At 42.6% G+C, this 27,633-nt stretch overlaps 1 protein-coding gene across 2 annotated transcripts; it reads right to left on the minus strand.

The window, feature by feature from the left end:
- Positions 1-426: 426 nt before the first annotated feature.
- Positions 427-26,539, minus strand: LOC145354047 (DNA-binding death effector domain-containing protein 2-like). Of its 2 annotated transcripts, XM_080205158.1 has the most exons (4): positions 25,974-26,539; positions 19,821-19,931; positions 12,559-12,693; positions 427-3,307 (listed from the first exon to the last, which is right to left on the minus strand). In XM_080205158.1, the coding sequence occupies exons 1-4, from the start codon at positions 26,311-26,313 to the stop codon at positions 2,943-2,945; spliced, it is 951 nt and encodes a 316-aa protein (XP_080061284.1). In that variant the 5' UTR covers positions 26,314-26,539; the 3' UTR covers positions 427-2,942. The 2 variants fall into 2 exon arrangements, 1 of the variants encoding a protein (XP_080061284.1); XR_013888787.1 differs by lacking the exons at positions 12,559-12,693; positions 19,821-19,931; positions 25,974-26,539 and adding an exon at positions 5,505-12,552 and having other exon boundaries at positions 3,193-3,307.
- Between the last annotated feature and the right edge of the window lie 1,094 nt (positions 26,540-27,633).

Raw genomic sequence — 27,633 nt, forward strand, 5'->3', positions numbered from 1 at the left:
CATGACTTTGGGGCGGGGGGGAGAAGAGCTGTTGGTGGTGGTGGTGTGGCAGAGGAGAGACTCTGCAACCAGTTGTGATCTAGGTCTCTGGACTGTTAAGACTCTTACTTAAGTACGAGGCTCACCCTACTCAGTGTTGTTTACATGACTATCTTTACAATTCTTCACTTCTCATTTAATTCAAACTTCTTAATAGGATAATGGATACAAAACAATTTCATCAAAGTTGCTGTTATTTGGGAAAAGAGCAGAGAAGTGAGACTAACTAGACTACATTTCAAAAAGAAAGTGCACCCAATGACCTGTATTTGCTGCACTATTCCGAGTCCTGCCACAGCTAAAGGGAGAGTTTTGTTTTTAAACTAATTTCTCCTGTTTGGAAGTGCAGTTTTAACTGTGCAACTTTCTCCAAGAAAACACAACAAGCCTTGTGAAAATTTTTATTGAACACACTTTACAAAAGGTGCCCCAAAACATCTGCCCTCACGAAGGAAAACATTTTACATTTATGTTCTCCAGCTATACTGTACCCTGACAGGTATACAGAAGTTTTAGCTATTCACATAAGCTTACAAGAAAAATAAAATTCCCCCAAAATCAACTGGCCAAAAAAGAGGAAGGGGAAGTGAGCAGGGAAACCCTTCAAAGATAAATAGCCATTTCTAATTTGGCTACCTGAGCAGAGATGTAGTTGGTACCAGATACTAGAGGGCTGTATGGCCAAAGTAGTGAGCAACAATGGTATGCATACCACCACTGCCACTAATAAGCCACAGACAGGTCCCACATGCATTTGCAGGTTGCATTACAAATGGTGTCACAGGCAGGGTCTCACCCAGCTTAACAAGCGAAACTTTTGGCTTTCTGCTCAGTTTATGACTGACTTGCTACATGAATAACTGTGTCAAACATCTGCTTATTCACATCATCCAAGGTTGCTTTTTGCTCATTGCTTGCAAACTTTCTTCTCAGCCTTTGCATTGTCCCAGGAGTAGAAGCCATTAACTTTTGAGAAGCCAACATTACATCCTTAACTCCCCGACAAAAAGTTAGTTGCTGTACTATTTTGAATAAACACCAATAACCTAATTGCATTAAAACCTTTTGTTTTCCGGCTTTGTGAAACAATTTTGCAGTTGTAATGTAGAATGCCTCCATTTTGTGAACAGGTGGAGAAAGGGGAGGCACATGTCTCAACCTCTATTTTCAATCCAGAGTATATTCTTTTCCAGTTACCAAACAGAGGCAACTCATCATTTATCCAGGTAAAAATTGGATGTCACAGCACCAGAATGAAGCCAGCAGTTATACATTTAAAAGGACACAGCCCACATTCCAGTGAAGGATCATTCTGGTCAGGTCCCTTCATAAAGAGCAAGGTTTCCAAGTTTCTTTGTAAAGTCTAGGAGGAGATGTTCAGTGGTATCGTTGGCCATGATCTTCAACCAAGTCTGTAGAAAAATCAAGATCCTACAAGTCACCCTAGTTCCTGCCCCATCACTCCACAAATGAGAATTCAGTTTGGCAGCATTTTACAGAAATCCAATCCTTCTCTGCCCTTGAAGGATGATATCATTTCTCTCCAACTGCAGTATGAATTGTCTCACATTTAGCTTACAACAGAATCACAGAGCTGGACTTCCAAATTTTAAAATATTTAATTGCCTTCAAAAAGCATTACTGTCATTACCATGACAAGTTGACAGCTACAGGTATGGTTTGGAGACAGATCACTAGCAAGACAGCATAAGAGGACAAAGAGACAGGATAGAAACTGAGGGGGGAATGAACACAAAACAGTTATAAAGACAAGGTGTTGATGTTTTGAAAATATAGGATCATTACAGTCCTAACCCCCTTAATCAAGCCTAATAAACATGAGTTTGGATACAGTTCAGCTCTTCCTACATGGCTCCACATCTAACAAGAGCAGTACATTAGAATTCAATTTTTCATCCACAACTCCCCGCATGCTTGGAGGCTGGGTGCAACTTCGATCCTACTTTGTTTTCCTCTTGAAAAAATGGTTGAAAGGTTTAATATGGCACAAACCCCCTTTCAGAATCCCCCCTCCTAGCTCTTGGTGAGTCTGATTAAAAGGCACTGAAGCACACAGCTCAGTGTCTGAGGGCTTTTACTCTCTGCCAAAATCAACCAATGTTCATCAAACTAGCAGTTCAGGCTTCATAAATTTCCATTTACCAACATTATCCAATTAATTTCTCTGCTGAAGGGAGGGAACATGGAAGGACAAAAAAAGAAAGTGTGGACACTAATGAACTCTTACCCAAAGATGCAAGCAAATGTTAAATGGTATGAGGGGGCCAGAAATGAGGTCCCGAGTTAATGCCTGCAGTTTTTGATTTATCTCACTGGAACCACAGAATTCCAAAAAAAAACAGGAATCACTTACAGACCCTGGGGAAAACAAAAGTAACTCTCTTACTGGACACAGGCTAACATTCAGCAAATTATGGCCCATGTAATTGGGAATCACGCTGTTTTCCCACAGCTGATAAGCTTCATGCTCTTGGCATCTGCAATTAAAACCAGACAGCTGCTTTTATCATAGGTCTTCACCTATTAGAGATCAAGTCAGCCTTGTGTACTCAGACTGCAGGCATGTGTAAAAAGTGAACTTCATAATCAGAAAGGTCAGTCTTAGGTCAAACTCAACACTTCCTACCTCATTTACAGAGAATATTGTTGCAATAAACAACACAATCACCTTTACAAAGGGCTGCCAATGCTGATTGAGTGTTTGTACTGATGCAGGGGCACCATGTCATAAGCTCTTCATCCACACAGACCTACAGGAAAGGACTGAATAAAAGAGAGTTTGTAATAATTGGCTAATTACTTCTCTTTATTTTACTTCATATAAAGAAGTTAATTAGCTTAACAGCTAATAGAGTCAATTATTTCAGTTCCAGCTAAATCTCTCATGGAGAAATGTTCTGCAGAAGGACCCTTCGGCCCTTTTCATAATCATCTTCATCTACATTGACTAGCAGCTGGATTGCCTCTTGCCCCACAGCTTGCTTCAGTGAGTCTGTTATAAATACACCTTTCAGCGCCTCCAGCAGTGAACCATTGATATAGTCGTTCCAGAAAGCATCCAGGTAGGACAGCTCGGAGAACTTAATGTCACAGATGATGGATCCCAAGTCCCGGCTTTTCAGGATGGTATTTGCCTGCCCAAAGAGGTCAAAACAGCGATCCAGTGGGTCCTGTTTCACAGAGACTACATTCCCTCGGAGCACAGTATTCTGATCAGAATATACAGCTCGCACGCGTAGCCTTATGTCTGCATTAGGAAAGAAAACACCAAACATTCTGTATTAGCACTCCAGCCATAAACACCACTTTTCAATCACTGTTAATGAGTCTGTATGCTGAAAGGACCTAATCATCAGGAACCCTTTGCCTTCAGCAACCAAACAGGCAAATCCTGCCTTGCATGGAAGGGATAAACTTTAAAAATGGGATGAGAATGGGAACGACCACTCAGAAGGACATGATTTGGATTCTTTTGCAGTGTTGCTCACATTTCAACAAGTTCTTTAAATACTGGACACAAAGTTCCTGGTAACTGTATCCTTTCAACTGTGATTCACAAGATGGCAACTCTACCCACCCCCACCCACTGAAGTAAATAAGATTGTCATGCAATGAGCAGAGCCAGCTGTCGTTTACACTAACACCCTTTCAATGCCTACAACAAACCTGCCGTTCAGCACCAAAACATTAGGTTCCAGCCAGTGAGGCAGAATTGGTTTCAGTTAACAGGATTCTCGCAGAATTAGGACATTTCCATTTTAAAGAGTTGACAAAGTTAACAGGATGCAGGTGGTCTTGGTAATTCCAAAAGGAATATTTCTAATAGTATAATATTTAAATACTCTTTGACTGGGCTACTTTACACCAAGTTACAGAGCGTACATTTGAAGTGGGCAACCTTAGACTGATTAACAGGGTCAAGCTAATATACTTGCAAATTATAAAATCAGAGGATTGCTATGGGCAGTGTCAACTCTATTTTAAAAGCACAAGCCTTTAGATCAAAATAAGCCATGACTTGCATTTACAGGTGTGTACCAGTTGATGGCACAAATACTCCACTGGAAGGTGGATGGGTGTTGTTGAGTATAAAAGACTTAGACATGTACAGAGAGTGTGAAAGACAGAGTGCAACAGAATGAAACACAGGCAGAGAGTGAAATGGAGGGAGACAAAGATGGTGAAATGAAATTTCTGCTCGGTTTCAAATACTTTTATAACAGATAAGGGATGCCACCTCTTCACAGCAAATGTTGCTGCAATACATGAATAACTGCTGAGTGTTGATGTTACAGGAACATGTTGTAGCTGAACCACTACAAGGCCAACTCAAAGTTTAAACAAAGTAACCAGCAAAGAGGAAATACCACTTTCCACTGCTCTGCACTGCACCAAGTGTATGTCGCTTACTTACGATGCCTGACATGCAACTGACTGACTGTCATGTCAAAGTGGCTGACCACTGAACAAAAGAGGACAATTTAAAAGAATTGGAAGAGACAAATACACTTCTTCTGTGAAAGCGTTTTAAATTGTGCATTCTCACATTGGCTAGTCTGTACTGTAAATGCAAGTCACCAGCCTGGTTACATGGTCAGCATTTCAACAGCCTGACCTCCAATGGAATATGTTGTTTATTATGAGCAAGAAGTGGAAGTGGAATCTAATGTTGTGGTCAAATATTTTCATTTTGAAATTGGATACTGCCTAGATTGGCTACACTACAATTTTTCCCGTTTAACCCAAGGAAACATAACACAGAAGCTCCAACATTGAGAGCATATTAAAGTTCCAGAATGGTTCAGAATTTAAAACTCCAAAAGCAAGCCATGGGAACCAGAACTTTTTGGAAGCTATACTCTAACTTTGGTAAAATCAAAGTATGCTTTAATTTTGGATCAGTTGCAATGAGTTTCCTCGCACTGGCTTAGAGAAATCATATGGAATGTGGAACATCAACTTTCTATGTCTGGTTGAACTGCAGAATTGATTATCAGGGCCACCCAAAGGCTGCAGCAGAGTGTCTACAAAATGGCTGGAAATTTTGAGGACAAAGAATAGAGAGAAGGGAGGAAAGAATTCTGTAGCTAAGAAAAATTGTGCCTTTATTGCAGATTTAGATTTTAGTAAATTAGAAGCCCCTTTCAAATATCTGTACAATATTCAACTTTACAGAAAGAAGTCACTAATGTTTGTGCTAGAATTTTGTTAAGATCTTATCTCAGGACAGTGTGGTCTGCTGTTGCTAGCTACAACTGAAATCACAGCCAAATATCAGGTGTAGTTTGTTGCTATGCTCCTAGTACCAATACTTTTAGTCGCAGCTGTACAAAGAGGCTCCTGCTTCTCTCACTCTCCTTTCTCTTAACAGTGAAGAACAAGACGAGCAAGTCAGTTAATACCATCTAGTGAAGAAATGCAGGTGATTAAAGGATTTTACATACGCTGAGCACCATCATGAATTTTCTTTACATCACTTTCCCCTCATGGACGGACACCTGTGGAAGCAGCAACTTGCATAAACACATCTGACCCCCTCCCATCAAGGAGAAAGTGGATTCAGCATGTGACATTTACCACATCAAATTTACTATTGACAAGTTGTGTAACAAATCAACAAGATAGGAGTGGTCTCCATTTACAAAGCAGATTCAGTTTGACATTTTGATGAACAATATTTGGTTAATATTAAAATGGATTTCAGCACCCAACTCTGGACTCTTGCTGCCTTGTAAGATTTCATGGCCCGCTGGCATCTGAAAGTTATACCAACCCCCTTCAACAAATCAGTAATAGAGCCAGATTCGCAACAGAACACTGAGTGAACACTCGAGTGCCGTAATTCGATGGGAATTGTTTTTACATGACGGATAAGGATACAGCATATAACGACCAGTTTTCAAAAACAAAGTTGCTCTTTAAAATAAAATACGAACACATCCCAATACAATAGCCATTACACAGACCAACCATGGGAATGGGTGACAGATAGGACCCTGAATGTAAATATAGGTGGGTACCTAAAGGAATGCCAGGGTTCAGGAGCCCTGCTGAAAGCAGCACAGATTTTTAGAGAGTGGAATCTCTAAACAAAGAGCATATTGGAAACAAGTCAGAACAAAAGAATCATATTGATCTATATAACCTCAGCAGTGGTCAGAAATTCCCCAGCACCATTGACAGCATTACACTTTTAAGACTTTGCTCCGGTTGGTTAATCTAGCTTTCAGTAATTGCAAAGTTAATTGCCAGAAACAAAGCTGAGAGTTTTACAGGCATCCACATACAAATACGAAGGTAGTTCAGAGATTCCACTCAGTCCTCATCTCTGCCAATAGTTTAACACGTGCACAGGAACCTGAGTTTTCTGCACAAATTAGATTCACAAAGCTTTGTCAAGAGCACGGCAATACTAAAAGCAGCAAGAGGCGTGCTAGTCTTACAACAGAACCTCCATGGTTGATGTAAATTCCATTTCTGTAGTTGGGGATTCGGGGTGAAGGGAAGTCTCTCACTATTGTGGGAAAAGCTGCAAATTAATTTGCACAAGGAATAAATTTCAGAAATCAGCAGCATAAGGTAGGTTCTGCACTCATGTGCACAACAGACATTAGGACAAAGTAGGAAAGAGATAGGGACATACGCCAAGCCAAGTTGGGCTGGTTCTACAGCACAACTCAAGGTGCTATGCCTTGCATCAGCTCAGTTCCAGAAAGCTGGGAAGCTTGCACACCGTGAGATACCAGGGAAAGTATCGGTCTGCAGTGCAGCACGTCATTCTGGATTTTTACCTCTTTCCAGCCCACTTCCCAGTAAGGGCATGATACTTCATAACATTAATTACATAAAATGCTCAGTGATCAATATACTGCAGCCTCCTGGGTATGAGTGTCCCAAGCAGAGCAGCTCCTTTCCAGGTAATGCCCAGAGCTTTGAGCCCCCACAACACAGACATACTTTAGACTATTTGGGCTGGACACATTAAATCAAACCTCAGTGGATTATAAAACAGCATTAAGAGTCATTTCTTTACAAATTCAAGCCTTGCTTTTTGACCTTAATAGAAGCAGCTGGATCAACCAAACGAGTTGGACACTTCAGAATTTGAACTTACACCCGCTGAGTTACGACTAGGAAGCGGATACATATCTGGACAGGAAAGCCTTGTCTGAATTTTTTTTTAATCCAGCATTTCTCCAAAGTACTTGTGTAATCCCGAGATGTACAGCATCATTAATTGGCTGTAACTTTTTAATCCTGTCACAAGGTTGTTCGCCCTATTGGATGGGAACCATGTGGTAACCGAAACTGCACCCAGAATGATGGATTCTTGACAAACATTTCAAGACGGATATGCCAGTTGAATTCACTGACAAACACGCTGTTCAACATTTTCCAACCTTTGGTTATTGTGGGGATACAGAATACCCCCATTCCAGCTCTGAATCTCAAGCTTCATTGTGAGAAGATGTGCACCTTAGTCCAAAAGACAACGTAGATACAGGAGAGCAGATTGCTTTGAGAGTGTAACTCCTATGTAAGTTGATTTCCTTGAGGCTGAGGGGACCCCCGTTTGTTTAAATTCCTGCGTTTTGCTGGTTGACAATTAGTCCACCAGCTGTTTCTTTGCGTCTACTTTATCATCTTGCTGCAGAGTGTTAACTGTGAACTGAGAGAGACAGGTTTTGACTTTTAAAACATTTCTGCTACTTGATATATGCTTCATCAACAGAACAGTTACGCATACACAGCTCAGACTATACAATTGGCAACACAGACAGGCAGGTCTCACCTTCACAACACATACCCAGACTAGATTCAGAGCAAACAGTGGCAGGGAATGCCAGTGCTGTACCTCCAAGACACATGTGCTGCATATTGGAGATAACAATGATCACACCACTAGCAGCAGGCTACTGTTGCTTTTGTGCAATTGGCCATTATTAAAAAATTTCACCCATTCAACCACCATCATGCAGCTATTCGCTGAAGTGTGGCAGAACATGTGACAAACACTGCAACCAGTGCTCTTCGTCCAAGGGAATCACATCAGTTCAGTTTGATCAGACAGTTGTGGTGGCAGGAAAATATGGACAATGATAGCAAATCAAAGGGCGGATAGAGTTTCACCTTCAAGATAACAAAAGATAAACCAATTCTAATATCTGGTTTTGGTCCTAGAATACTAACTGGTTCATTACATGATATTCCAATCAGAAATGTCCCATATCAGTAAAAAAGCTAGAAAAGGCAATTAGTGCCTTAGCTGTTCTTATGGATGCCATGTGATAACGAGATGACATTCCCTATGTCCAAATCCTTGCATTCTTAATGCAAGATGGATTTGGTCCTGAAGTTAATTACCCTCCCACACAGTAGTAGCTTGTATGCTAAAAGTATCATGCAAAATAACAAGAAAACTCAGTCCAGGACTACTTTCCAACACATGTTGGGTGGGGGCAGAGGGAGGAACAGAGCTTTCCCAATACCCTACCTCCCCAGATGGCCGATAACTGAACGTAATCATGAAGCTTCAAGTCAATGGCGTCCATCTCAAAGAGCATCTCAAAAGTGTCATGACTGCCACAAACCAACTCCCTTTAACCTTGCTAAATTTTAGTAATAAGTTTTGCCCAATAGTCACATGCAAATTCCAGGAACATGCAGGTTCTTTAGGATTAATCCTTTTGGGTGTTCCTTTCAGTAAAAGATGAGTTTTGAAACTAGTTATGTTACAGCAGAAAGCAGGTAGATCCCAGGCTTTCACTCCATGGATAGGGAATTCCAAATGTCATCTAGCTTTTAAGGGGCAGTAGTGGGTGGAAACCTGACTGACCTCATACCAGCTGCAACCACATTTTGCTTTACTAACCACCTGATATACACACCCACCACACAAAATGAAGTTAAAAATCTCCTAAGCCTGGTTAAACAGAAGCATCAACAGCTTCGTACCAGACTTCCCCCACCCCTCAGGGCTTGTCACCAACACATTTGGGGAGTTGTGAGAGTTGTTGTGATGCTCGTTTACTAGCTGTTCAGGACTTTATAGTGTAAGATAATGTAAGAACCAGGTAAACAATGGTCACTTCATATTCTTAACAAGTGGAATCGGAGCGCACGTCTGGGTGGAGGCCAGTTGCTGATACTTTTTTTGTAAGGACTCAGGATTGTTTACAGCGTCTGTTTGTTATGACAAGATTGTACACAGCGGATTGCAGGGTCGTTATCAATTCCAACAGCTCCTCTTTTTAGCCTGAAGTAATTCTGGCCTTTCATGAGACACGTGGAGGGCACACTTCAGAATGTTCTTTTCATGAAAACAGGACACTTGTTCCATCTACAAGATCTAGCCTGGATGTCACCTTCAATAATATGGTCACTGAGTATTTTAGTTTGCTCCCCCTCAACAAGTTTAAAGGTTTACCTTTTCTGCTATTCTCGTGTCAGAACATTTCCTTAAAGTCGAATCTTTGTCAGAGACACAGACTCTCTTTTATCACCAACCTTTGAATGGTACACCTGCAATTAAATGTTTGATCACAAAAATCCTCAAAAAACAGATCTCACGACAGAGGCTGAAGTGTTGTTCAAGTATAAAAACAAGTTACACTACTTTTCAAAGCACGTACAACTAGATTGTACTATAATATTATAGTATAGTATAACAAGAATCCTTGGACTGCTTTTAAAGAATTAAGGCTTTTTTTTTTGCGATTAATATTTGAAGAAAATCACATACTGCTTTTTTGTTGTTGATGCTGTGCTCGGACCTACCAGAAACTTCTGTTGTCACATCATGAAGGAAGTTGTTGTACAAGAGAGCCAACCTATGTTTTTTTGAAAGAACGTGTGCATAGAGAAACTCTTCTTTAGAACAGATATCTTGCGGATCGCTCAGAGGATAGGATTGCTGTCACGTAGGCAACATGGACACAAACAGGATCAACATATTTCACCAGACTTTTGAAAAGCAATGTTTTGTTCCACAAAATTCCTCATCATTTATTTAACACTCAAGTGTGAAAATGCAAGTAATCAAACTCCGAGGAAGGGCTCCTGCATTGTTCAAGTAGATATGTAAATTGCCAGGGTGCCTTACCGTAGAGTTACAATCCTCAATTCACCAGCAGTGACAGAGTGCTGTAACACTACAGTTAAACTTAAGATCAATATATTACAACAATCCCAGTTCATTCAGAAACATAAGCTGAAGCTCTATGGACTGTGTCGATTTTTACAACATGCTCACAGACTGGTGAAAAGTCGCTAGTTTGAATGAGTAGTGGAAAAGTTCAAGGGGCAAGCCTCGCTCACACTGGCATGGAGGTTAAAAGATATGCAGCTTTAACAGTTGTCAGTACAATTGTAACTTTGAGAATGTAAGACAAGCTCTGGTCCCTGAAGTACAAATGTACGATTGTGTGTGGTCAACTCCCACGCAGGCTGGTAGATCTTTAATCTGTTGCTGCTGGTCACTTCAGCAGTCCCACCCTTTATACTGGTTCCTTTTTTTGGTGAGGATGAGGTGGGGAAACAAAGTGGGAGACAAGAACATATGGACTGGCCACTATAGTGTCACTTCTTAGAACACATTGATCAGGGATATTATAATAAAAATTGTGGAGGATTAAATTTTAGTGCAGCCAGGAACAGAATTGAAGAGGATGTTATTCAGGAAATTGAACGCTCCAGTCGAGAAACTGCATCTTCCAAAATTCTACTGAGTATCCTTTAGCAAATAATCTCTCAAAACAGCCTTAATAATGGCTTACAGCAGATCTATCTGAAAACACTCCGGGACAATGAGTCGGACAAGAAATGGAAAGGCTTGACATTTCTATTGGTTGGTAAGCTCTGAATGAAGGTTGTTATAGTTGAGCCTGATTCTGAATGATATTCACACAGATCCCATCTCTAAAACAGTTTCCCCATCTCTAAAACTGGCCAGGAACAGAAGGCAGGCTTTCTTTCACTGCCTAGCTCTTTGCTACAAAAAGAGGCATTAATTTATGCACTTACCCACCAAGGAAAGCTAGTGACATGTCCAAGATGCTGTCTGTAAGTGGCTGAGCTTTGAACAGAGGAGTCACACACCCACCCACCAATGAGTGTAGAGATACAGATGAGCTAGATGTAGGTCACATGAGCAAACACGTCAAGTATAAGCATATCACTCAAAAGACTGCATACTTATTTTAAGCAGCATTGGACCGAGAGGATTAGTATGGGATTATTCACACAATACTATCGGAAGACCAGTCTGTGAGCATTTGAGTATGATCGTGATTGTTGAGTTACCCAGAGGCATGCTGAGACAGTTCAGTTCCAACACTTGCTTTTTCCTCTTGGGCAGGCTTTAATCCTGCAGTAGTTTACAGATTGCAATCTCATACTGTAATGCTTGAAGTGAACTGAGGAACATTACAAACTGCGTAGGATACAGAAAAAACAAACCTCCTGATTCTTGAAAGATCGATACCATGCAAAGCTCTGATCCGTGGATTATATTAACTTGGAACAGCCCACATTTTCAAAATGAAAAATAAAGTTTTATTAAAAAGGCAATTCAGAGTTCTCCTGGGAACATTACTAGAGGTCAGTCCCATGCACACACTGTTTAAAATTTCTTACAAGTACAGTTCGAGTACTTCATGCAACCCCCTACCCCATTTCCAAGATTAATTGTGGGGTTTTTTTTGATGAGAAATGATAACATTGGGAATTTACATAACTGAGAAGCTCAGCTGACAGTCTTTAAGAGTATAAAATTCCCCAGAGACGAGCTCATTGCACCGTCACTCCTCACTGACCCATGTGAATATTCAGGCCCCACTTGTGCACAATACCAATGAAACTGGAATTGCACAGTTTTGATAATGAATTGAAACTTTGCAATGCACTTCAAACACAGGCAATGCTCCTAGGAGCACGGTGAGGCTCTCTTCTGCAGAGTACCATCCCCCTCAATACAAAAAAATTTATTGAAGTTGTGTTTTGGATCAACTGATTTCTTTGAAGAATACTTGAAATGCCACTGCCCACTGCCAGTTTTAATCTGGCACTCATTTGAAAACAATTCATACATTAACCAGTTCTCTCTGGAGAGGGTTGTGAGGGGTGGAGTTGGGGATAAGGAAGGATTCCTAGTTTTTTGAAAAATTCATTTGATAGAAAAGATTTCAGTTAACAGGACATGCCTTTGCTGATGATGCTATTTACTTGACGGTCTTTTTTATCATACCAAATTACCACATTCATTCTATCCCCATATTTTCAATTTTACAGCAGCTCCATTTCATTTTGAAAAGTTATTTGCAGTTTTTAGAAGGAGGTGGCACTTAGTGCCCAATATAATCAACTTGATCACTGCATATTCAATTACCTAGATTGTGCTCAACAGAGCCAGCAGCTTCCCAACAGAAATTTTATTAACTTAAGTATCAGCCATGGAATAATTTAAGAAACTAAAATGAACTCTCAGGGCAAAACACTCACCACAAGTTGCTCTTGATTGAAGGGGAGACTCTCTTTGTTCATGGTTACGGAGCACATGCCCCTTACGTCCCCTCCGCTTACCAGCGCCTCGACCTCTCCTGCGGTTTGTACTCTGTCGTTTGCCAAGAGATGCACCTGTAAAGAAAGCATTGGATTCAGTACAATTTCCAATCCAAACACAAGTAGATAAAAATCTCAGGCAGCTATCTGGCCATGTATCTCTGCTGGTTTGAACTGAAGTTGTCTAATTTTATTTTCCAGATGCTTCCAAATACTTACAAAGACAAAGTCCTGCAAAACAGAAGCAATTTCAGCCCATCTTGTCAATGGCAGCTCTTTGTAACAACTATCCACTTAGTGCACTCCATTCCTCTTACGACGTAATCAAACTAATTTTTCATTAAATATTTATACATTTCCATCAAACGTTATTACTAAGTCTGAACCATCATCCTTTCAAGCAGAATATTTCATATTATAACCCTCTGGAGTAGTTCCCTGAACCCCAAATCTCATGCTTCAAAATAGTTGGAACACTGAGGAGAAATTCAAGCGAATTCTGGAGAGTTGCAGCATACTTGATGTTGTATGAACAGTGAAATGCTTGGGTGGAATTTGCAAGTAAATGCGAGACTGGGTTTAACCACTAGTGTTGTTACTTGCTTTGTATATTATATACGTGCATGGTGTTTGCAACATACAACATCACGAGAATTAAGGTAGCCGTTTGGGATTTCTACTTCCCTTTATATTTTGAATGTGAACCAATTTTCCCAAATTTTCATTGTCTGACTGGACAGTTGCTCATCCTGTATCCTTCTTGCTGGATGTAATACTGATTAAGGAAACTGCTGTAGAAGCATTATTAGAATCAACTCTATTTGCACCACAAGTTTTTATTACTCTTGCAAACCTACTTCCCACAGGTTTTAGCAAATATGACACTGTTTGACTTCCAGGATGTTTCCATTCCATATTCTTCCCATCTTGGACGGTTAGCTTCTCCCGTCACTCTTATCATACAGCTTCTGCACTGTCAACATAGTCAATCTTCTCATTGTCACTTCCAGACTGTTGTTCTAATGCTCACCTGGTCATCACAATTCTCTAAAGCTTCTGCTGCCCATAGGATTTTACCTCCATCACACCTGCCTTCTGATCTACATTACCTTCTCAGTGCCCCAGATATGTCTTCAGTTTCTGCAGCCCCTCACTCAAATCTCTTTCCCAAGCCTGCTGATTCTCTTCTTTAACTGCTTTAAAGACCCACTTTAACCAAGCTTTTGCCCATTCTTTCCAACTTGAATCCTAGATCCACTTTTCTCCCCCCACAGCATTGTAAAGCATCTCAGGCTATTTACCTACATTTCCCGAAAGCACGAGATGCAAATCATTGCACTTGTTAATTTACAATAGGCTCAAAATGGCACACAGATTCCTTATGATTAACGATTAGGATATATTGATTCTGTCCTCAATAAATTGAATTTAATATTTGGATGAAATGATAAGGCTGATAAAGGAATACAATGGTGTTTTGTACATGGATTGAAAAAAAGCATTTGACGAAGCACTTTTTAAAAAAAAACTTCATTCTTTCTTGTGACGTGGACATTACTGCACAGACCAACAATTATTGCTGTTGATAAGGTGGTGGTAAGCAACCTTCTTGAACTACTGCAGTCCAGATAGTGGAGATATAATACACTGCTGTTAGGGACTTGGTTTGAGGATTGACCTAGGAACAGGTGAGGGAACAGCTGATATATTTCCAAGTGAGGGGACCCTCCTGGTGGTGGTGCTCCCAAGTATCTGCTGCTCTTATCTTTTCAGATGGTTGAGGCTGTGGGTTTGGAAGGTGGAAGGAAAGAGCCTTGGTGAGTTGTGTCAGTGCATCTTGTACATAGTGGCACCCATGCGCATTACGTCGATGGTAGAAGGACTGAATGGGCTGCCAATTAAGCAGGGCTACATTGTCCTAGATCATGTCAAGCTTCAGTGTTAATAAAGCTGCAGTCGTCCAGACAAGTGAAGAGTATTCTGTCACAATCTTGACTTGTGCCTTATAGACAGTGGGTAAACTTTGGGAGTCAAGTGGGGAGGTGAGTTACTTGTCACAAAATCCCCAACCTCCAACTTTCTCTTTTTGCCACAATATTTATATGGATGTCCTGTTCAGTTTCTGGTTAATTGTAACACGCAGAAAGTAAGTAGTGCGGAATTCAGTGATGATAACATCATTAAACATCAGGGAGTGATATTCTCTAGTTGAAGATGACCATTAGTTGACACCGGTTTGGCACAAATGTTATTTGCTACTTATTCGCACAAGATAGAACGATGCCCAAGATCTTATTGAAACCATCTATGCCAATACGTAGCATCCCAGCTGTTGCAAACGAATGATGTTGAATGTTCATCAGTAAACATCCTGACTTCTGACCTGGTGATAGAAGGGAAAAACAATGATGAAGCAACTGAAGATGGCTGGTCCTATGAAACTCATGCAGTGATGTCCTGCAACTGGGATAATAGACCAACAAGCACAACCATCTTCCTTCGTGCCAGGTATGGCTCCAACCAGTGCAGACCCCCATCCCCGCTTGGGGTCTTGATGTCAAACTTGTTAAATGTTGCCTGGAGTCAAGGGCAGTCACTCTCACCTCAGACATTCAGCAACTTGGTCCATGTTTGAACCAAGGCTGTAATGAAGTCAGGAGTTGAGTGACCCTGGCTGAAGGAGCATCTGTGAACAAGGTGCTAACTAATTGCCAGCTGATAGCATTGATGATACACCTTCCATCACTTTACTGATTGAGAATAGATTGATGGAGTGGTAATTGGCTGGGCTTGTTCTTTGTTTTATACAGGACACACCTAAGCAGTTTCCCAAATTGTTGGGTAGATGCCAGTGTTGCAGCTGTACTGGAACAGATTGGTTAGGGACACAGCAAGTTCTGGAGCACAAGTCTTCAGTACTATTGCCAGAATATTGTCAGGGCCCATAGCCTTTGCAGTATCCAATGCCGTAGCATTTTCTTGCTACCACATGGAGTGAATTAAAGTGGCTGAAGACAGACATCTGTGATGCTAAGGACCTCCAAGGCGAGATGGACCATCCACTTGGCACTTTTGGCTGAAGATTGTTGCCACTGTCTCAACCTCGTCTTTTGCACTGATGTGTTGGGCTTCTCCATCACTGAGGATGGGATATCTCCAGAGCCTCTTCCAAGTTAGTTTTTAATTGTCTGCCACCATTCACAGCTGGATGTAGCAGGACTGCAGAGCTTGGATCTGATCCATCAGTTGTTGGATCACTTAGCTCTGTCATGTTACTTTTGCTATTTGGCATGTTAGCATGTAGTTGTCCAAGACAGACTCCTCATTTTAATGTATGCTTATGTTGCTCCTGGCATGTCCTCCTGCACTCTTCATTGAGAAGTATTGATTCCCTGGCTATGTGGTAATGGTGGATTGAGAAATACGCCAGGCCATGAAGTTACAGATTGAGGTGGTGTACAACTCTGTTGCTGCTGTTGGCCCACAGCACCTCATGGATGCCCAGTCCAGAGTTGCTAGATTTGTTTGGAATTAGCACAGTGGTAGTGCTGAAGATTTGGAAGATGGGATTTTTGTCTCTACAAGGACTGTGCAGGGGATTACTCCTACTGATACTGTCATGGACAGATGCAGCTGCAACTGGTAGCTTAGTGAGGACGAGATCAAGCAGGTTTTTCCTTTGTTGGTTCCCACACCACCTGAAGACCCAGTCTAGCAGCTATGCTCTTGGCCAGCTTAGTCAGTCAGTCACAGGGACATTAAAGTCCCCAGTGAAAGGGCATCGTGCCCTTGTAACCCTCAATGCTTCTCCATGTTGAAGACCACCTGTACGAAGTTCAGATTCATCAGCCAAGGGCCTGGTGAATGGTAGTCAGGAGGTGCCCTTGCCCATGTTTGAACTGATACCATGACACTTCATGAGATCCAGAGCAGATGCTCAGAGCTCCCAGGGTAACTTGCTCAAATATATACCACGATGCTGCCACCTCGTCATGTTAGATGGACAAAACTTACCGAGGAATGCTACCTGGGGACATAGTCATATTCACGGAATCAAATTTTACAGACAATGTCAGATGGTTGCTTGATTCATCTGAGACAGCTCTTCCAATTTTGGCACATGCCCCCAGATGTCAGTCAAGTGGACTTCATTAGGTTGACAGGGCTAAGTCTGCTGCTGTCGTTTCCATCCAGTTGCATTCCTTCTCATTGGCTTCTTAGCACTTTGATACAACTGAGCGTCTTGCTCAGCCATTTTAAAAGACATTTAAAAGTCAACCACATTGTTGTGGATCAGAAGTCAGATGTACGTTAGACTAGGTAAGGACAGCATTATAGAACATGGTAGATCTATTATGATAATCATTTCATGGTCACTATCACTGAGACTAGCTTTTTAATCCTAGATTCATTAACTGATTTCAAATTCTACTAAATACCATAGTGCAATTTGAAGCCTTACTCCCAGATCATTAACCTGGGCCCCTGGATTCCTTGATACTAATTTTATCCATACATCTTCAGCATCAGAAACGTGACTAAGGGGATGCAGAACAGGGATCTAAATATGCAAGGATGTGAGTCCTATTGAATGAGCAGACAGATGGGCAAAAGGGGGTGGGGTTACATTGTTAGTAAGGAATGAAGTTAAATCGAAAGCAAGGAGCAATATAGGATCATATGGTATAGAACTTCTACAGGTAGAGTTGAGGAATCACAAAGGTAAAAAGACTCTGATGAGAGTTATGTGCAGGCCCCTACGAGTAGTCAGGATGAGGGGAGAAAAATAAATCAAGAGATAGAAGGCACAAAAAAGTCAATATTACAATACTCATGGGGGCTTCAATATGCAGATGGAATGGAAAAGTCAGGTAGGTAGTGGATCCCAAGAAAAGGGATTTATGGAATGTCTAACAGATAGTTTTTTTGGAGCAGCTTGTGACAGAACCTACTAGGCAACAGGCAATTCTGGATTTGGTGATGTGTAAAGACGCAGATTTGAGGAACCCGCAGGGAGCAGAGACACAATATGATAGAATTTATCCTGCGGTTTGAGGGGGAGGTGCTGCAAACAAATGTAATGGTATTACAATCACATAAGGGTAACTACAAAGACGAGGGACGAGCTGGCCAGAGTTGATTGGAAAGGGAACTTAGCAGGGAAGACAGTGGAATAGCAATGGAAGGAGTTTTTGGGGAGTTATTCAGGAGGCACAGAAATTCATCCCGAGGAGGAGGAAACATGCTAAGGGGAGGACGAGGCATCCATGCTTCATGAGGGAGGTCAAGGACAGCTTAAAGGCAAAAGAAAAAGCATACAAAGTGGCAAGGATTAGTGAGAAGCCAGAGGATTGGGAAACCTTTAAAATCGAGCAGAGATAACTAAGAAAGCAATAAGGGTGGGGAGAAGATGAAATATGAGTGTAAGCTAGCTAGCAATATAAAAGGTAGAGTTTTTTCAATATATAAAAAGAGGCAAAAATAGACATTGGACCACTGGAAAACGAGGCTGGAGCAGTAATAATAGGAAACAAAGAAACGGCAGAGGAACTGAATAGTTACTTTCCATCAGTCTTCACGGTGGAAGACGCTAGTGGAATGCCAGAGCTCCAGGAGAGTCGAGGGCACAGCTAAGTGTAGTGGCTATCATTAAGGAGAAGGTTCTGGGAAAACTGAAAGGTCAAGGTGGATAAATGACTTGGACTGGGTGGACTACACCCCAAAGTTTTAAAAGAGATAGCTGAGGAAATTGTGCGGCATTGGTGATGATCTTTCAACAATCACTGAAAGCAGGGAGGATCCCAGAGGACCAGAAAGTAGCTTATGTAACACCGCTGTTTAAAGGAGGGAGGGAGGCAACAAATGGGAAATTGTAGGTCTGTTAGCCTGACTTCTGTCATTAGCAAGATTTTGGAGTCCATTATTAAAGTTGAAATCATGGAGTACTTGGAAGTGCATGGTTAAATAGGACTGAGTCAGCATGGTTTTGTCAAGGGGAGGTCACATCTGACAAGACTGTTAAAAGCTCTTTGAGGTGGTAACAAGGAAGTTAAATAAAGTAGAACCGGTGTGCATGATTTATTTAGATTTCCAGAAGGCCTTTGACAAGGTGCTGCATAGGAGACTGTTAAATAAATTAAGAGCCTGCGGTGTTAAAGGTAAGACCCTGGCATGGATACAGGATTGACCACCTGACAGAAGGCAGAGAGTGGGGATAAAGGGTTCTTTTTCAGGATGGTAGCTGGTGACTAGGGGTGTGCCTCAGAGGTCAATGCTGGGGTCATAACTTTTCACAATGTACATTAACGATTTGGAGGAAGGAGTTGAAGGCACCGTTGCTAAGTTTGCAGATGAAACAAAGATATGGAGAGGAACAGATAGTATTGAGGAAGCAGGGGGGCTACAGAAGGATTTGGACAGGCCAGGAGAGTGTGCAAAGAGGTGGCAGATGGAAAACAATTTTAAGAAGTGTGAGATTATGCACTTTGGAAGCAGGAAAGGAGGTACAGACTGTTTTCCAAATGGGGAAATGCTTAGGAAATCAGAAGAATAGAGACACTTGGGAGTCCTGGTTCAAAATACTCTGACAATTAATGTGCAGGTTCAGTCAGCAGTTAGGAAGGCAAACACAATGTTAGCATTCAGAAGGCACAACCTCAGACTAAAGGGACAATCCTTTAAAACAGATGGAGAAATTTCTTCAGCCAGAGAGTGCTGAATCTGTGGAAATCTGCCACAGAAGGCTGTGGAGACCAGGTCATTAAGTGTCTTTAAGACAGAGATAGATAGGTTCTTGATTAGTAAGAGGAATCAGGGGTTATGGGGAAATGACAGGAGAATGAGGATGAGAAAGGAGCAGACTCAATGGGCTGGGTGGCCTAATTCTGCTCCTTTATGGTTTTATAGCATCAAAATTCTCTATTATCTTGGCCACCCCTCCAGTCTCATGTCCCAAAGATACCCTTCCCCCCTTGGCAATCAACTCACTCCCCAATTTCACCACTCAATCATCACTGACCAGTCACTAACTTCAAGAGTCTTTCAAAAATCTCTCAAAAACACCTGTTCAGCTTTCACATTCTATTTTTCCTGCCTCTTGGCTTGATACCAGAACAGTGTCAGAAGTGCATGCTGTGATATGTCAGCTAATATGAAAATGGGATTTGTTAACAGAATAGGCTGAAGACAAGACTGAAGATTACCAGATTGCCATTCAGTCTGCATTGCATCAGTGCGCTCAGAATTCAAACAGCTTTCCACTTGCTCTCCGACTCTTGACATGGGACCTCCAGAACTGCACCTCTCAGGAGATACTGGAAAGCATGGAGAAAATGAAAATATATAGTTATGGGCCTGTTAATGAACCCATTGACAAAAAGTAATTTCAATTCTCAGCAACTGATTAACCTTGTAGTTACCACATAAATTTTGCAGCTTCATAACATGGCTGTGTTACAATAAAATCTGTAGGAGGGAATACCAGACCAATAGGTTTGCCACAGTTCACTTAGTGTGGTGGGGGTGAGAAGATCCAATTATTAATACATATTAAATCTGAGAATGAGAAATAATAAGAAAACAGGCAGTGGAATTAATCTTTGAAAAATACAGTCAAGTTGCAGCTCTCAGTATTTTCTTTTGCTAAACAAAGGTTGAAGAAAATAAGTGGCAAATCACCATGGAATGACTCTCAGCAAGTCAAAGGTTGCACGATTGCAAACAGGGAGCATAATGAAGAGATTTCCTTATCAATTAAAATTTGTTCCCCACTCAGTCCAAAGAACCATATATTGAATATAGAAGAATTTTGTCCTCCATTGTAAGGTATTGGGTTTTATGACTGTGACCATGAAACATACATAACTTAACATCAAGTTTTTTACTTTTTCCCCACAGCACTGAACAGGCCATTTGATCCAACAGATGAGTGCTTATTCTTCACGTGCTACAATCCTGTTCTTATTCTGTCCTACCTGCTTCAGACCTCCATATGTAGACCAGATCTGCATATAGTGCCCCAGGTGCCTGCTAACCAAAAAGCTGTATCAATTTTACATTTCTGCCACACTTTGATATTCCATTCTTCCAGAAATAAATTCCATTACTTGTTTTGCACTTTTGCAGCCTGGCGTTTTGCTACTTCTAGTGATTAATATCTGTATTTGCAGATCTTTGCGCTCTCATTCTCCATTTACATTTCTTACCTTCCAATCGTTTCTCTCAAAGTGAACTAGCTCATTTTGAATTGAATTTGACATTCATCCAGACAGTCTGCAAATCTGTTCACAAATTGGACAGGATGGGTGATGTTCAATGGGCCTTTGAAATAGTTGCCCTTGCTCTTTTCCTTTTGTCCTGTAAATGTTTCAATTGCCCATTGAAAGTTACTGTTGAATCTGCTTACGGCACCCTTTCAGGCAGCGCAGTCCAGACCTACACTTATTGGATAAAAAACAAACTAATTTTCCACAGGTCTTTTGATTGTTTCCCATGATATTTGCTATACAGACTGATGCCATAACTTCCAATTCAAGAGTCCAAATCATTGATATCGATTGACTAGCAGCCGTCCTAGTACAAATGCCATTTTCCACTTTCTGCCAGCCATGGCAAACTTGCCATAATCTCAATTTTGTAATTATCTTTCAATCTGCTCTACTTTGCAGCAATCTGTCATGTAGCACATTTATCAAGGGCCTTGAGTCTACGTACACCACCTTATCTATGTTTACCATTACTTGTCAATTGATCTTCCTTTTTGAAATTACTTTCTCAACCTCTACATATTTCCTTATCGAATATTTCACTAAAGATTCCAGAATTTTCTTCCCACTGGATGATTTCTACATGAAATACATTTGCAATGAAGGGGAACAGATTAGCTGCAATTAAGGATTGGTGAGAAGAAAACTGGTTTGGCAGGCTCTAACTAGCGCAATGCCACAAAATGTGGTCTCAATTATTTGCAAAATATATTAACAGACGAGAGGACAGTGTGCATTGTATCCATGTTTTCTGACCATACACAGCTAGATGGGAAAGTAAGCTGTGAGGGGAACACTGAGGCTGCAAAGGGAAACACTGAGTTACAGATTAAAATGTGGGGAAGGGTGAAATCATCTAAATTGATATGAAGAGAAAAGCAGAACGTTAATTGAAAAGACTAGTAAATGTTGGCCTCTTTTAAGGTCAAACCAAATAAACAAACTCAAATTAAATAGGACAAAGTAAGAGGGGCAGCTCCTCAAAAGGGGAACAGCCCAAACATAAGAACATAAGAAATAGGAGCAGGAGTAGGCCATCTAGCCCTTCGAGCCTGCCCCGCCATTCAATAAGATCATGGCTGATCTGTCGTGGCTCAGTTCCACTTTCCCGCCCTCTCCCCATAACCCTTAATCCCCTCTCTTATCAAGAACCCATCAACCCGCTTCTTAAAAATATTTAGCAAGGCAGCCTCCACCACTTCAACGGGCAGAGAATTCCAGAGATTCACCACCCTTTGAGTGAAGAAGTTCCTCCTCAACTCCGTTCTAAACCGCCTCCCCCTTATCTTGAGGCTGTGCCCCCTAGTCCTACTGTCTTTTTTGAGCGGGAAGAGTCTCTCCACCTCTATCCTATCCATCCCATTCATCATCTTATACGTCTCAATGAGATCTCCCCTCATTCTTCTAAACTCTAACGAGTACAAGCCTAGTTTATTCAGCCTCTCCTCATAGCTCAATCCCCTCAACTCCGGTATCAGCCTAGTAAACCTCCTCTGCACTCTCTCCAGGGCCAAAATATCCTTGCGCAGGTGCGGCGCCCAAAACTGCACACAGTACTCCAGCTGCGGCCTCACCAATGCCCTATACAGCTGCAAAACCAAAGTACAAAGGAAACTTAAAAACGTCAAATTAAAATGAGATTATTAGGGTCAATAATGCACCTCAGCCCCTGCAGTGCCCAATGAGTGCTGAAGGCGTCAACTGCACCTGCGGACACCACATGCTCCCTCTCCAGGGACATCTGGCCACAAATGTAGCCGTGGTAGAGAGGCAGACAATCAGGATAGACAGCTCTCTCGATCGCCCGCTGCCTGGACCTGTAAATGGCGCATTTCGCTAGGAGCAGGTTCACAAGGAGGTCGCCATCCTGACCCTCCCCTCTCCGCACCAGGTGTCCTTACATCAGAAGCATGGGACTGAAGTGCAAACAAAACATTAATGAAAGGTTCTTCAGGAAAACAAAAAGGGCGTGCAACTTAAGACACGAAACACAGACATGGTCCACAGACTCCACAAGGCCACAGAAGGGGCAAGCTTCGGGGCCTGTGGACCAGTGAATCCTACAGTCAAGCAGAGGAAGTTGGCGTCCTTGACTTCAACTTGTGATTTGAGTCAAAGTACAGGAAGCAACTGAGAAAAATATTTTTTATCATAAGGGGTTGAAGTACAAGAACAACAAGTCTTACTGCAATTGTATAGGTACTATGACTACACCCAAAGCACTGCACAGTTTTGGTCTCCTTACCAAAAGAAGTGCAATAAAAGTTCACTAGATATTCATGAGAAATCAGGAGGATGGTCAATGAGGAGATGTCAAGCCTAATAAATAGGTCTAGGTTCTCTACAGTTTAGAAAAATTCAACATTAACTCACTGAAACAAAGAAAATTCTTAACAGGGCTTGATAAGGTAGACACAGACTGTTTTCTCTGGTTAAAAAGGTCTAAAACTAGTCTCAAGGGAACAGTTGTCCATTTAGGGCTCAGATGAGATCAGCTTTCTTGGGAAGGTTATGAATCTTTGGAATTCTCCACTCCAGACAGCAGGAAAGCTCATTGAGTACATCCATGACTAAGACTGAGATTTTTGGACACCATATGGGGATAGGGCAAGTTGAGGAAGATCAGCCACCTTATTGAATGGTGGAGCAGGCTACAATTTTATAGATTATCCCCAGCCGATATTCTCTACCTTCTGTTCCAGCAGCCTTTAGGCCCTCTACAAACTTCTAGAACACTTCTGCTTTTTTCTATCTTTCTTTCCTAGTGGGATGGGATTTTGGTCGATGCCTTCTACCATTGTCATTTTATACCAACTTATTCAGTATTCAATCCACTGAAGCATATTTTACTAAATGAGGAATACAGATGGACACAATCTACAAACAGATGGGCAAACAATCACAATTTATACTGCAGCAGAAAAGGTGCCGAGTGATCAGCAAATCAACTCTGATTGCTGAGTGTTGCCATATGGAAAACAGCAGAAAAATGATAGGTTCACCAGCCTTGCTGTCAGGTAATTTCTTTATCCAAGACATAGATGTACATTTATAAGACCAGAACACAGATCCCAGTATGTTCACATGCCACAGTATACTGACATGATCCCTCATACTGTTGTGCATCTCCACATTCCTGTCAATCCAGTGAAACCTTATCAAGGTGGCTATCTATAGAAGCTGCCCACCTTGCAGCTCCTCAAAACATTCAACTAAACGGGTGGCAAAGTGGTTAACACTGCTGCCTCACAGCACCAAGGATCCAGGTTGAATTCCTGGCTTGGGTCACTGTTTGTGGAATTTGCACATTCTCCAAGTGTCTGTTTGGGTTTCCTCCAGATGCTCTGGCTTCTTCCCACAGTCCAAAAGATGTCCGGGTTAGATGGACTGGCCATGCTAAGTTGGCTCAGTGTCGGGGGACAAACTAGAGTAAATGCATGAGGTTATAAGGATTGGGTCTGGGTGGGATTGCGGTCAGTGCAGACTCGATGGGCTGAACTGTCTCCTTCTGCACTGTAGGATTCTATGATTCTAAATCCCTCAGTTATGACACACCAATTACAAATCCTTGTAGACTCTTCAATCAGCCTATACTTGAAGAACACAATTAGCTGCTTCCTCAGCCACTTCCGTCTTATTTGCAGTTTTTGAAAGGCACAATTCCCAAATCAAAATCATTTGGAAAACTATCACAATTTCCCTTTGTTTTTCAACATTTTCGAGTGGGAACAAACAGGACCTGGAGATTATTGGTCTCTTGTCCCATTATCATTTCTAAAAATGATGTTGAAGTTCCCCCGTGTGACTTATTTGAGATGACTTTGTGCTGCTGGTATAGAACATAACAGCACAGAACAGGCCCTTCGGCCCACGATGTTGCGCTGACTAGTTAAAAAACAATGACCCTCTAACCTAAACCAAACCCTTACCAACCATCAACCTATCCACGGATCTCTTAAACGCCCCCAAACTAGGCGCATCTACAACTACAGCAGGCAGGGCATTCCAATCCCTCACCACCCTCTGGGTAAAGAACCTACCCCTGACATCCGTCCTATAACTACCACCCCTTAATTTAAAGCTATGCCCCCTCGTACTAGCTTTCTCCATCCGAGGAAAAAGGCTATCACTGTCCACCCTATCTAAACCTCTAATCATCTTATATGTTTCAATAAGGTCCCCTCTTAGCCGCCTTCTTTCTAACGAAAACAACCTCAAATCCCTCAGTCTCTCCTCACAGGACCTCCCCTCCATACCAGGCAACATCCTGGTAAACCTCCTCTGCACCCTCTCCAAAGCCTCCACATCCATCCTATAATGTGGGGACCAGAACTGCACACAATACTCCAAGTGCGGCCGCACCAGAGTTCTGTACAGTTGCAACATGACGCTGCGGCTCCTAAATTCGATCCCCCTACCAATAAACGCCAAGACACCGTATGCTTTCCTAACAACCCTATCTACTTGATTCCCAACTTTCACAGATCTACGTACACATACACCTAGATCCCTCTGTTCATCCACACTATTCAGAGTCCTACCGTTAGCCCTATACTCTACACATCCGTTATTCCTACTAAAGTGAATTACCTCACACTTTTCCGCATTAAACTCCATCCTCCACCTCTCGGCCCAGCTCTGCAACTTATGTTGTTCTCTTCCTCCATTGTGAAGGCAGATACAAAGTACTCAATCACTAAACACGCTATTTCCTTAAAGCACCATTCTGTAAGCCATTTCTTTTTCTTTAAGCAAACAGCAGAAACATATGATAGGAGTCGTGCAGTAAAATTGGAAAGGAGGCAGGCAAATGAAGGAGAGCGGGGGGAGGGGGCGGTTTGGACAGTATTTTAGTGAATCTTGCAGGCGACTGACGGCAGTTCATGGTACTTAAGCAGTATTTCAGCGATTCACAATATTTGAGCATTTTAATGCAATAGCCCACATTTGGAGGGGGATTGAGACCATGTAGTGTATTGGAAGGGGCACTGAAGACATTTAGACAATATCGGAAGGGGCATTTAAACAATATCTGATGGTGACGTGAGGATATGTAGGTAGTATTTGACCATCCCTCTCACTCTCTCCTACCTGCCGGGCCGCTTCTCAGGCCCACACAGGGCAGCAGGTCTTGCCGGTGGATCAGCCTCAGTAAGTGGAGCAGTTCCCTCAGGTTGGCCTCGTCGCAGCGACCGCTCCGCTCCAGCTCCAGGAGCATCCTCAGGGCCGGCGGGAGGCCGGGGACTGGGCCTGGAGCCGGGCCCGGGTCTGGCCGCTCACCCTCGGCCAGAAGGCCAGCTCGCAGCGCCTCCATGTCAGCCTGGCTGAGCTGCGAGGCCAGCAGCTGGAAGCGCTGATGTAGGGACAGCATTCGGTGTGTGGAGAGAGCCTCCTCCTCTTGCCACCGCATCCGTTTGGCCATCGCCGCCATCGCTCCCAAGCCTGAGGCCTAACTCCCGCAAACTACACCGATTAAATTAAACAAACCACCGCCCAAACAGCGGCTACTCAAGAAATCACGGGGGGAAACTAATTCACATAAACTCTTCACAACCCCTGCCCAACTCGACTTCTCTGCTCTGCTCGCCCTCAGCCAACGTCGTCGTTGTTGTTGTTGTTCTTCCTCCTTCTGGCACTTTCCACACTACCCGCGCAGGCGCCAACCGCTCAGCTCCGCCCGACCTCTGTCTCTGTGCGCAGGTGCAAAGCGCCCCTCCCCCAGCAACCAACTCCATTATTTGTCCCTGTCTCGCTTTTGCGGCCGCTGCGCCTGCGCCGCTTGGGGCGGGGCTGGGGAATCTGCTCCAGGCACGCTGGCCCCTCCTTGTACTGTGGGTCAGTCATAGTGACGCGAGCGACACGTCCCTGCTCCCCGCCCTCCCCCAGAAAGAGAGAGAGCGCGCGAGTAGCCTTTTCAAAAAAAATCGTTAACTGGCGGGGGAGAAAGGTGCGAATGTGTGTGAGAGGTGTAAGTGCGTATATGAGAGAGGTGTGACTTTGTATATGTGTGAGGGATATGAGAGGTAGTGTTTATGTATGCGTGAGAGAGAGGTGAGTGTCTATATGCATGTGTGTGAGACAGGTGTCAATGTGTTTGTGCGTGAGAGCTGTCTGAGGTGAGAGAGGTGTGTGGGTGTGTGTTGGTATGTGAGGTGTGAATCTGTGAGAGAGTGGTGTGAGTGTATGGGCCCGATTTTCCCATTTCCATGAGTCCGGGCGCAATTCAGATCTGACTTGAAAAATTGCTCTCAGGTGCCCTGATAAACCGGGAAAAAGAATTGCGGGTCTGAATCATGCTGTGGCTTGGGCTTATTGCGCCCAAAATGCTCCAGCTCCGATCGAAGCTATTCACTGTGCACACGCAGTGAGAAAAAAATTTGAAAATAACGCGTTTCTGTCGCATCACTCCCAGGTTGCATTAAAAAAAAGGATAAAGTGGCTGTGGGAATTAAAAGCGGGAGAATTGGTCCTATAGACATCGCCCCACCCCTACAACACAGCTGTCCTCCCTTATCCATCCACTCCCTTGCTAAGCAGACAAATCGCGACCTCTACTCCCCTGCAACCAATTGCCTGCAGTGGCAGCAGACCACCCCCGCCCTCCCAATCAAAGTACCATCTGACCTCCACTCACCAGAAAATGATCGGGCCTCCCTCTCCTTCCAGAGAATGATCATACCCCCCCACCCACCCACCCACAGAATGATCGGGCATCCCTCCCCCCTCCGAGAATGATCAGTTCTCCCTCCAA

The sequence above is a fragment of the Carcharhinus amblyrhynchos genome, chromosome 16 (assembly GCF_965287045.1).
Source record: "Carcharhinus amblyrhynchos chromosome 16, sCarAmb.v2.hapA, whole genome shotgun sequence".
NCBI classification, from domain to species: Eukaryota; Metazoa; Chordata; class Chondrichthyes; order Carcharhiniformes; family Carcharhinidae; genus Carcharhinus; species Carcharhinus amblyrhynchos.